This window comes from Poecilia formosa, unplaced genomic scaffold, assembly GCF_000485575.1.
Source record: "Poecilia formosa unplaced genomic scaffold, Poecilia_formosa-5.1.2 Scaffold197, whole genome shotgun sequence".
NCBI lineage: Eukaryota > Metazoa > Chordata > Actinopteri > Cyprinodontiformes > Poeciliidae > Poecilia > Poecilia formosa.
In genome coordinates this window covers 171092-183052 of record NW_006800136.1, presented here as the reverse complement: position 1 = coordinate 183052, position 11961 = coordinate 171092, and the positions used below count along the sequence as shown (strand labels likewise).

The window sequence follows — 11961 nt, the reverse complement described above, 5'->3', positions numbered from 1 at the left end:
CCTGGATCTTTAAAAAAAAAAAATGTTTTCAACATAATTTGTTGTATTTCTTCAAAGGCATAGTCAAATTTAAAGACTTCTTAGTAAGATTAGCTACCATAACTACACAGATGACACACAGCTCTACATTATGATGTCACCAGGTGACTCAGAACCCATTCAAGATGCTTAGGACAGATAAATGTGTGGATGTGGCAAAACTTTCTCCGGATGAACAAAAACATCTTTGGACCTAAAGAGGAGCGATATAGAGTCAACACACTGTTTCAGTTATTACAGCTAGAAACCAGCGATCAGACCTGAAATCATCAGCAGAACTCAGGTCCGAGTTCAGATGATGAACTCAGAACTGAACCTTCGGAGCCACATAAAGACAGTTACAAAGTTGGCCTTCTACCACCTGAAGAACATTTCAAGGATTAAGAACTAATCTCCAGGAAGATCTAGAGAAACTCATACACGTGTTTATCTTTAGTGGCATTAATTACAGCAACAGTATCTTCACAGGTCTGCATAAAATGATACCTTCCACTTGCAGCTGATCCAGAACGCTGCTGCTTCTGTTCTCACTAAAACCAGGAAGATGGAGGACATCGCCTCAGTTTTAACGTCTTTATACCGACTCTCTGTAGTTCAGAGAACAGACTTTAAAATATTTGTATTAGTTTATAAATGACTAATACATTATATGTCTGCTGCTGTTGTATCGACCTTCCAGACCCCTCAGCCCTTCTGGTTCTGATCTCTGCTTCCCCAGAACCAGAACCAAACATGGAGAAGCTTCTATACACCACATATCTGGAACAAGCTTCCAGAAAACTGCAAAACAGCCAAAACATTGAATTATTTTAAATCTAGACTAAAAACCCACTTGTTTAGAGTTACTTTTCTAACCATGATAAATGTAACATTGACCAACATATGTGATGTGTATTGATGATTTTGATGATGGCACTCAGACTGTAATGTTTGTTACTGGTTTTTTGACTGTTGAATGTATGGTGTGTTTTTTTAATGATTTTTTTTGTTGTTGTTGTGTGTGAAGCTCTTTGAACTGCCCTGTTGCTGAAAGTAAACTTGATTGATTATTTAAGTGCTTCATGTATCTGTGGATGAAAACACTTTTACAAATTGAAATATAATGTGTCTGTTGTGTTAGTGTAATTCGCATGATAAAGTTTTGCATCTTTCATAATTTCAGCTGCAGAGCAAGAGATAAATTAGGAAATAATCTATATTTGTCTCGATATTTTATGAATGACTTGCATTTCCAGAAGTAATGACTTTTGCATGCATGGCTGCATGAATTGTATGTGGATACTGGAATTTATGCCTTTTCCAGAGTCTGAAATTTCACCGGATCTGTACCACATTGAATTCATTTTTGTACTGCAGTGAAAAAAGTTTGCCAAAAGCCTCAACTTTCATAAGAATACATACCAAGAAAAATGTATTTGAATATAAATTAAACAAACTTGAAGGGAAGATGTCAAGACATGAATCATAATACAAATATAAATCATACTTCAAGCACAATAATAGCTGGTCATCAAGTCCCTCCCCTTTTTGTAGTCCCACAGAGATGCCATGTCACTGTTTATCATTTATATGCAGATCCATTCATAAGAGGCTGTCAGAGTGTTAGTTTACATTATGGTTTACGAAACACCACCCAGTGATTTGGTCATTTCAGAAAACATGAGATCCATGCAGGGCTGGCCTGAGCTGGGATGTGCACTTTGGCAACTCGTTGTCCTGGTGTCTTTCTCACAGACGGAGGAGCCGACATGCGTGCAGATAGGAGACCCTGAGATCGCTCAGCTGTCCCAGGACGGGGACATTGTGTTGGGTGGGATCTTCTACTTCCACAGCAGTTGGAAGAACAGAGAGGACATGTACACACAAAAGCCTTTGGCTCTGCAGTGCATCAGGTAACTATGACCAGAAGCATTTGATTACAGCTTATCGTTGTTTTACCAGTTGACATGCCGACCTTTAGTTAATCTTAAATCCAGCTTGAATTTCAGAGAGTTCCAGTTTGCGCAGACCATGCTCTTTGCCATTGAGGAAATAAACAACAGTACAGACCTGCTGCCGGGCGTTTCTCTGGGCTATAACATCTACGACACATGTGGTTCAATTCCCAAAACAATAAAAGTTGCTCTGGCTTTGAACAATGAGAATGTGAATACATCTTCAAACTCTGACACTCTGTGTACCAAACCAGTACAAGTTCAGGCTATAGTGGGGGAAACCTCTTCATCTCCCAGCACTGCAATAGGTACTCTCATTGGACCGTTTCACATACCACTGGTAAGTAGAGCTGTTAAATCTAAATAGTTTTTTTTTCTAAAATATTGTACAAATTTTAGTAAAAGTGAAACATACTTTTGTGTGCTTATAATTTATCTCACTGTCTGGATAAATATGTTTTCTTTTAGATCAGCCACTTTGCCACATGTGCCTGTCTCAGTGATAAAACCAAGTATCCGTCGTTTCTCAGAACAATACCCAGTGACTACTACCAGAGCAGAGCCCTCGCCCAACTGGTCAAGCATTTCGGCTGGACTTGGGTCGGAGCCGTCAGAACCAACGACGACTACGGCAACAACGGTATGGCGACGTTCACGGAAACTGCAGAGCAGCTGGGCGTCTGCCTGGAGTATTCAGTTTCTTTCTTCAGAACGGATTCAACAGAAAAAATCCATAAGGTGATAGAAACGATACAGGCGTCGACCTCCAAAGTGATTGTTGCTTTTGTATCACACTTGGACATGGACGTGCTGATACACGAGATGTCCAACAATAACCTGACCGGGTACCAGTGGGTGGGAAGTGAGTCCTGGATCTCTGATTCTCAAATTGCGGTAGTGGATAAGAATCACGTCCTGGACGGAGCGATCGGCGTTTCCATCCCCAATACACACGTGAGCGGTCTCAGAGAGTTCATACTGGACGTGAGGCCACTCAGATCTTTAAATAACGACTTGTACAAAGAGTTCTGGGAGACGTTGTTTAGCTGCAAGTTCAAGCATGAGAAATCGGATGAAAATTACAGAGAATGTACTGGACAGGAGGATCTGACCGGAGTGGAGAACAGCTTCACTGACATGTCCCTCATGCCCATTTTTAACAATGTGTATAAGGGAGTGTATGCCGTGGCTCACGCTCTGCATGAAATTCTCGGATGTGGTAAAATCTGCAACAACAACGTGCAGCTCGACCCATTGACGGTGAGCATGTATAATGTCTGGGTTTTTCCATGTATATGCATCAGAAAAAGCAAAGAGAAAGAATGCAGAGAAGTGTATTAGAGTGTGCATGTTATCCTTTGAGTTATGCAATGAAAAGAAAAATTTCTTTAGATTTTGCAGCACATTCAAAAGATTCACTTCAAGACAAAGGAAGGAGAAGAGGTTTACTTTAACGAGAACGGAGATCCAGCTGCAAAGTATGAAGTTATAAACTGGCAGCCAAGAGAAAATGGCATCGTGGACTTTATCACAGTTGGTGTTTATGACGCGTCATTACCATTTGATGAACAGCTAAAACTGCAAAACAGGTCAATACTGTGGTCACAGGGCTCAAATCAGGTACAAAAACTCTAAATGGTAATGCATGTTTGTAACTGACAGAATAAATATTTGTTATTGTTATTTTGAAGTTTTTGGAAAATGAATCAGTAAATCTTTTGCTTCTGCAGGTTCCTGTGTCGATGTGCAGTGAGAAGTGTCCCCCAGGAACCCGCAAGGTTCTCCAGAAAGGAAAACCCGTCTGCTGCCACGACTGTATAGGATGTGCAGAAGGAGAAATGAGCAACATTACAGGTTTAGAACATTTTAACACAATATCAGACTTTTTTTTTGTCACAGTTTGTTAGTTTTTACTCTTTCTGTAACATCAATTGTCTGTTTGGGACACAAATAAATTTGAATCTGAATCTGAATAGTTTCTGCTGAAATGCTGCTTAAAAGTTGTTGTTTTTTCCTTTTTACATTATTCTCAAAAGTGTGGGTTTGTGTTGATATGCCAGGCTCAGTTTAATTTGAACCTATTCAATTCGGTTCAGTTTGGCCTATTTAAGCAGCCTCAACAGAAAACAACTATCGCTTCAAGGCGATGTGGCATTTAGGAGGTGCAGGCTGCAGGCTTGAATTAGAACATGACAAACGCAGAAACATTTGGAAGCAAAGATTATTACAAGACAGATGTGAACATTTTGTCATCAAAGAATGTTTTGAATGTCATACAAATTGCTCTTTGGATTTTTTGCAACAAATTGCAAAACATCTGTTGGTAGAAAATGTTTTTAGAGTTTACTTGATAGAAATGTGTATTTTTTATGACACTAAATTGTTTGCAAAGTATATATATATATATATATATATATATGTATGTATATACATATAAATATATATATGATGTATTCTCTGAGACTAATGCCATGTTTTGCAGATGCTGTCACCTGTGTGAGATGCCCCCCTGAATCCTGGTCAAATGAGAGAAGAGATGCCTGTGTGAAGAAGGAAGCTATATTTTTATCATACAATGAAATTATGGGTATACTCCTCACCACTGCGGCCTTATTTGGGACATGTGTAACAGCCATTGTGACAATCATTTTCTACAGAAACAGAACAACTCCTCTTGTCAGAGCCAACAACTCTGAGCTGAGCTTCCTGCTGCTCTTCTCTCTGACTCTGTGTTTCCTCTGCTCTCTGACGTTCATCGGCCAGCCCTCCAAGTGGTCCTGCATGCTGCGGCACACGGCCTTCGGCATCACCTTCGTGCTCTGCCTCTCCTGTGTTCTGGGGAAAACCATGGTGGTTTTAATGGCGTTCAAAGCCACACTTCCTGGGAGAAATTTGATGAAATGGTTTGGGCCTACACAGCAGAGGCTGAGCGTTCTGGCTTTTACACTCGTACAAGTGATCATCTGCATCCTCTGGTTAAGCATCTCTCCTCCGTTTCCATCTAAGAATTTGAAGGAATTCAAAGAAAAAATCATCCTGGAGTGCGCCCTGGGCTCTGCTGTGGGTTTCTGGTCCGTCCTCGGTTACATAGGACTTCTTGCCGTCTTGTGTTTTGTTTTTGCTTTTTTAGCTCGGAAGCTGCCTGATAATTTTAACGAAGCCAAATTCATCACCTTCAGCATGTTGATATTCTGCGCTGTGTGGATCACTTTCATCCCAGCGTACGTCAGCTCTCCTGGAAATTTCAGTGTCGCTGTAGAAATCTTTGCTATCCTCGCCTCCACTTTTGGGCTGTTAATTTGCATTTTTATCCCAAAATGTTATATCATGTTACTGAAACCAGAGAAAAATACAAAAAAGCACATGATGGGGAAAGGGCCACCAAAGACGTTCTGAAGAGTAAATCTTTGTAACAATGTAAATGTGTGTATATTTAGCCTTCTATCATCAACAAAGTCTCAATATAAGTATAGGCTCTAACTTATATAATAATATAAAAAAAAATAAAAGCTTTTCTTAAATTCATGTGGCTGTTCTGTTGTGTAAGAAAAATTGAATGAATAGTGATGCTATACGATCCCTCTTTAATACATTTATTCAGTGTTTCCCACTTATCAGAGATCAGTTTGCAATGACAGCAGATCCAGATGGAAACCAGTCTCTCCATCAACACCCTCCAGTTCATTCTGGAAGATTCCAAGGCCTTTCTAGAATAAGCTAGCAAACTGTGTATCTGCCATGTGGCACTTTAGGAAAATCTCCAAATGAAGAAGGTCAAATAACTCCAAGCTCTGAGATGTGAAGGTGCAGCGGCTCAGTGTATCAGTCGGCCTGAGTCAACAGCTGAGAATGAAGAGATTCTCAAAGTGTTTCTTCCTCTACCTGACCGTACCGTTATGTACGCAGCATGTAGGCCTCCATGAACCCAAACACAATCTGGGTCCATCTTCTCCTTATCTGGGTAATCAAAAAACGGTTTGCCAGAATCCTACAAAATGTATTAACATTCCTCTCAAGGTAAATGTCTGCGGCTTCACGTTATTTTCTTCTTATTTAAGTAAACTGCAAGTTAAAAAAATAGATGATAATAAAAAAAAATAATACAATTAATAATTACAAGGTTTCCCTTTGTCGATATTGATGTGCAAGAGAAACTAACCGAGTTCAAACGAGTTGGAAGGTACATCATTTCACGTCCAAAGTTTATCATCTGAACATCCTAAACCAAATTTCTGGTTTTTAAACTGGTTCTTGTGCATCTATGAATAATTGTGAGGAATAAAGTTTAAAGGGCAACAGATCATGATACGATGCTCCAACTAGCACACTGACATCATCGTGTTCACGATGATGTCAGATATCCAGATCAGTTTAATTGTCTCCAGATTTTTTTTTTTTGCTCATATAATCCACTATTTAATTCAATCAAGTTCCAGCAAATTTTTATTCAATCTTAGTTTGTCTTGTCCTGTTAAAACTACAATTTTAATAGTGGCTTTGTTAAAAACACTCCAAGTGCAGTATTTTATTTATTTATTTATTTATTTATTTATTTATTTATTTATTTATTTATTTAAAGCAAATGCAGCTTTGACTAAAGTTGGCGAAATTTCAGATGTAGATGTTAAGTGCTTAAAAAAAAGAAACATATTTGCATTTATTGAAATATCAATAAGGCATAACTAAAAGTGTACAAAATGTGTTAATATTTTGCTGATGTTAGGAAAGTTATCATGACCATTTTCTCAGGTCCTACCAGCCAGACCTGTACTGTCCAAAATGTGTGTGCTTTTTTTTAATGCAGCAGATTTACATACACAAATAAAATAATACAAAATCAAGATGAGAGCTCAGCATCTCATCCCTCCTCCCTTCCCCCATCTGTTAGTCCCACAGAAATTAAATTAAACTTATGATTATTCATCACCTGCCCCTACATTTATAAATGCCGGTTCAAGCGTGTCACTTCCATAGCTTCTCATTGGATGGCACCCAGAGATTTGGATTATTCGGATATGACGATGTCCACGCAAAGGTGGCCAGAGCAGAGTTTTGCTCTTCTGCAGCTCTTTCTGTGGGTGTCTTTCTCTCTAACACAGGAGCCGCTCTGCAGGCAGATTGGAGACCCTGAAATCCCGCAGTTGTCCAGAGACGGGGACTTTATTCTGGGGGGTGTATTCTATTTTCACAGCAGCTGGAAGAGCATAGAAAATAATTACACACAAAAACCACCACCACTGGAATGCATCAGGTAAACTAGTGAGTGATAAATTATCTGTACTACAAACCAACAGAATGCTCTCAGGTGTTGCTTTGTTTGGGTTTCATGCTGTAACTTTTTATTTATTTATTTATTTATTTATTTTGCTTCCCCGCTTCTGAAAAAAAGTTTAAATTTCAGAGAGTTCCAGTTTGCTCAGGCCATGCTTTTTGCCATCGAGGAAGTGAACAACAGCTCAGACTTGCTTCCTGGGATTTCTCTGGGCTACAAAATCTACGACACTTGTGGCGCCATTACCAGAAGCATAAAGGTTGCTCTGGCGCTGAACGACGGCGATGAGAGTGTGTCTGTGGCCTCTGGGGGTCGATGCTCCAGACCCGTGCAGGTCCAGGCCGTGATGGGGGAAACCTCGTCCTCTCCCAGCACCGCACTGGCCACCGTCATTGGAGCTTTCCATATACCACAGGTGAGGGGGACCACAGACGACTATGATATGCTTATTTTTCTGAATGTTTCAGAGATAATGTGACCTTGTGGATGGTGACTTTATTCTTACACAAAACATTTTCTCATAGATCAGCCACTTTGCCACATGTGCCTGTCTCAGTGATAAAACCAAGTATCCATCCTTTCTAAGAACTGTACCCAGTGACTACTTCCAGAGCAGAGCTCTGGCTCATCTGGTCAAACATTTCGGCTGGACTTGGGTCGGAGCCGTCAGAACCAACGACGACTACGGCAACAACGGCATGGCTGCGTTCACAGAAACTGCAGAGCAGCTGGGCGTCTGCCTGGAGTATTCAGTGTCTTTCTTCAGAACGGATCCCTTAGAGAAAATACAAAAGATCATCAAAACGATGAAGGAGTCAACTGCAAAAGCGATCGTCGCTTTTCTGTCGCACAGAGATATGGAAGTACTCATACATGAGTTGTCTGACCACAACCTGACAGGGTATCAGTGGGTCGGCAGTGAGTCCTGGGTATTTGATTCGCAAATTGCAGCGATGGATAAAAAACACATCCTGGACGGAGCGATCGGTCTTTCCATCCCCAAAGCACAAGTCAGCGGTCTTAGAGAGTTCATCCTGGACGTGAGACCACTCATGTCGTCAAATAATGAGCTGTTCACGAAGTTCTGGGAGGCATTATTTCAATGTAAGTTCAAGAAGAAACAGCTGACAGAATTTCAGAAAGAGTGTACAGGAAATGAGGATCTGACGGGAGTGGAGAACAGCTTCACTGACATGTCCCTCATGCCTATTCTTAACAACGTCTATAAGGGAGTGTATGCAGTGGCTCACGCTCTGCACAGTGTCCTGAGCTGTAACAAAACGTGCAACAACAATGTGCAGCTTGATCCGTACACGGTGAGCACCAGCTAGACTGAAGGGATGCCTTGTAAAACTACGTAAAGGTTTAAATGAATGCCTCTGTCCTAGATTCTGCAGCACATCCAAAAGATTCGCTTCAGGACAAAAGAAGGGGACGAGGTTTACTTTAACGAGAACGGAGATCCAGCTGCAAAGTACGAAATTATAAACTGGCAGCCGAGAGAAAATGGCACTGTGAGCTTTGTGAAGGTTGGTGTTTATGATGCGTCATTTCCTGCAGGCGCACAGCTAAACTTTCAAAATACGTCCATAACCTGGACACAGAGGTCACCGCAGGTAAAGAGCTTTATTGACTGACATTTATGTTTAAATTTAAAAATTTAGTATTTGCTTTATTTGATGTTTTATTTATTTATTTTTTTGAAGGTGCCGGTGTCAGTCTGCAGTGAAAAATGTCGCCCCGGAACTCGTAAGGTTCTCCAGAAAGGAAAGCCTGTGTGCTGCTATGACTGCATAAGATGTGCCGAAGGAGAAATCAGCAACAGCACAGGTTTGCAAACCACTTTATTAAAAATTATGTTTAAAAATTGAGGCATTTAAAAAAAAATGTATAAAAAAAACCTGACACGTTTGGATTATATCTAAATAATGTTTTGAGTCTTTACCATGTTGACCTTTTCCCCCACTGTTTAAAATGCATATTTCACGATGTGTCATATTAAAACACCCAGCATGTAGACACAAGAAAAATCAAGACCTTTTTTGCTGTGATAAGGGAGGAAGTAGCTGATTTATGTCAGTCTGTATACACGTTCATTGACCAACTAACTGTGTTTATAGCAACATGTCGGAGAGTCGATGGTACTCATTTTGGAAGGTTCATCTTTTTTGTATCTGTCATACGGAGGAAAATTAGAGGAACTGAAAAAAACAAGTCAAATTGTAATCCTCTGAGGAATCCTAAAGGAATCCCTTAAATCTGGAGTCTTCCGAGATGCTCGCCTGCATTAAAATCAGACTTTTTAAAAATGGTCCACCTTGTAAACATAATCCTCTTTCATAGTGTCCACTCAGGTTGTCCAAGATGTTTGGAATTCAAGTGTTTTAATTTTGTTTAGTAAAGCAGCTTTTCTGTAACTTCTCTCAGTAGTTTTTGCCACTTGTAACATGTCAGCGTGGGAATGGAGGAAATAGGCACAGGTTTTAGAACTAGAGGCAGACACCTGATTTTGTTGTCAGGACAAAAAAACATAATAATAATAAAAAAGAAAACATTAGGATCCTGAAGAAGAATAATGCATTTTTTATTATGTATGCCTCAGTTTTTTGAGAGAACAAAAAAACTAAAGGTTTGTAGAGAACCAACTCCAGTCTAAACAGAAACTGACACAAGGTGCCTCAGCTCGATTCATAGCTTGTGAAATTGAATTTCATAATGTACCGCAAGAAACATGTCAAAACCAAATGTCAGAAATGCATCCTAAACGTGATTATTAATTTGCAGACGCTGTTTCCTGTGTGAGATGTCCCCATGAGTCCTGGTCGAATGCGAGGAGAGATGCGTGTGTGAAGAAGGAGGCCGAGTTTCTGTCATTTGAAGAAATTATGGGAATCTTGCTGACCTCTGCAGCTTTACTTGGAACGTCCCTAACTGCAGCTGTAGCGTTGATTTTCTACAGACACAGGAAAACTGCTCTCGTAAGAGCAAACAACTCTGAGCTGAGCTTCCTGCTGCTCTTCTCCTTGACTCTGTGTTTCCTCTGCTCTCTGACGTTCATCGGCCGGCCGTCTGACTGGTCCTGCATGCTGCGGCACACGGCCTTCGGCATCACCTTTGTCCTCTGCATCTCCTGTGTCCTGGGGAAAACCATGGTGGTTTTAATGGCGTTCAAAGCCACACTGCCAGGCAGAAATGTGATGAAGTGGTTTGGGCCTGTTCAGCAGAGACTGAGCGTTCTGGGTTTCACTCTTGTTCAAGTGATCATCTGTATCCTCTGGTTAAGCATCTCTCCTCCTTTTCTATCCAAGAATTTCAAAGAATTTAAAGACAAAATCATCTTGGAGTGTTCTCTGGGTTCAGCTGTGGGTTTCTGGGCTGTGCTCGGTTACATAGGACTTCTCGCCTTGTTGTGTTTCACTTTTGCTTTTCTGGCTCGTAAACTGCCTGATAATTTTAACGAAGCCAAATTCATCACCTTCAGCATGTTGATATTCTGCGCTGTGTGGGTCGCTTTCATCCCAGCGTACGTCAGCTCTCCTGGAAAATTTAGTGTTGCTGTGGAAATCTTTGCTATCCTGGCCTCCAGTTTTGGATTGCTGATTTGTATCTTCATTCCAAAATGCTACGTCATGTTGCTAAAACCAGAGAAAAACACAAAAAAGAACATGATGGGGAATTGGGCTCCAAAAGGATTCTGAGTAAAGAGACGAAGCAGTGTCTTAAGATCGGAATCATTATTTTTTTAAAAATTAAATGATATTATTATAAGTATGATTATGTATCAGGTGTTCAGCATATTGAAGGGTCAATACATGCATTTTAGATCACACTAAGTACTTACTAGTGAGTATAAATATACATTTATTATGTTTGAAATAAATTCTTCACGTCTGATTTTTATAAAAACCTGAATTTGTTTCTGTTTTATCTAAAATTATATATTTTTTGGATTCAGTTTCAGTTGAGCAGATGGATTCACATTTCCTAAATTAAAAGCTTTATATGTGCTGAAATGTTTCTGAATGTGTTTTAATTGGACTTCAAACATCTTTTCAATGTTACAGCAACTGTAGAGTTAAATCTTCCCTGACTAGTTTCTGGATAACTTGCCCTCACAGTTGAATGGTTGATTATTTTTTGTCCCATCCCACAGACTCGAACTCCGGTTTTCATTTAAAATAAGAGAAAAAAAAGGACCTTTTCGTTTTAGGTTGAAGCTTTGAGTGGTCCTTATATATAATTATTTAAAATAGCATCACTTCTTTTTTTTTCCCCACATAGCGAGAACTGAGTTTAAAAATCATTTTGGAAACTTTCATTTAAGGGCAAGAACCAGTTTTGGAGATGAGAACACAATGAAGTTGATTTATTCCATCTTTCCAGATATCTGAGCAAAGAAAAAAGCCAGAATGTGAGAAGATCACACATAGAATCTGAGCTTTTTAAATTAGTATTGGTCAAAAGACATCATTAGATGCACACTGGACTGAACCCCAGTGACTTTTAAAACCCTGGGTAGGATGTGGGTTTACTAGGTATCCACGTTCAGACAAGATTTCATCTGAGTTTTTCTTCTTCTAGGTGTTAATGCTTCATCTGATTCCCCCCTCCTCACTTGAGAAATTAACATATGAACTCTAAATTGGGTTACAATCATTATTACTGGATTCCTTGTGCTATCCTTCTTTTTAATATTAAAAATGGTAAAATAACTTT

The 11961-nt window shown here is 39.8% G+C and overlaps 2 protein-coding genes across 2 annotated transcripts; both read left to right on the top strand.

The window, feature by feature from the left end:
* The first annotated feature begins 2049 nt into the window (after positions 1–2049).
* LOC103148101 (extracellular calcium-sensing receptor-like) lies at positions 2050–5393 on the top strand. Its single transcript, XM_016678963.1, has 5 exons — positions 2050–2313; positions 2442–3233; positions 3366–3593; positions 3704–3827; positions 4456–5393. Exons 1-5 carry the CDS (start codon positions 2050–2052, stop codon positions 5367–5369), a joined length of 2322 nt encoding a protein of 773 aa, XP_016534449.1. The 3' UTR covers positions 5370–5393.
* A 1988-nt stretch (positions 5394–7381) lies between these two features.
* On the top strand, positions 7382–10956 carry LOC103148100 (extracellular calcium-sensing receptor-like). Its single transcript, XM_016678962.1, has 5 exons — positions 7382–7660; positions 7770–8561; positions 8634–8861; positions 8952–9075; positions 10030–10956. Exons 1-5 carry the CDS (start codon positions 7397–7399, stop codon positions 10941–10943), a joined length of 2322 nt encoding a protein of 773 aa, XP_016534448.1. The 5' UTR covers positions 7382–7396; the 3' UTR covers positions 10944–10956.
* Positions 10957–11961: the final 1005 nt, after the last annotated feature.

Excerpts from the sequence above, each read along its gene's own strand:
- LOC103148101 (XM_016678963.1), top strand. The coding sequence starts at position 2,050 with ATGCTCTTTGCCATTGAGGAAATAAACAACAGTACAGACCTGCTGCCG. Across the intron at positions 2,314-2,441 it reads GACCGTTTCACATACCACTG|ATCAGCCACTTTGCCACATG; the intron begins GTAAGTAGAGCT and ends GTTTTCTTTTAG. Across the intron at positions 3,234-3,365 it reads TGCAGCTCGACCCATTGACG|ATTTTGCAGCACATTCAAAA; the intron begins GTGAGCATGTAT and ends AAATTTCTTTAG.
- LOC103148100 (XM_016678962.1), top strand. The coding sequence starts at position 7,397 with ATGCTTTTTGCCATCGAGGAAGTGAACAACAGCTCAGACTTGCTTCCT. Across the intron at positions 8,562-8,633 it reads TGCAGCTTGATCCGTACACG|ATTCTGCAGCACATCCAAAA; the intron begins GTGAGCACCAGC and ends CCTCTGTCCTAG. Across the intron at positions 8,862-8,951 it reads GGACACAGAGGTCACCGCAG|GTGCCGGTGTCAGTCTGCAG; the intron begins GTAAAGAGCTTT and ends ATTTTTTTGAAG.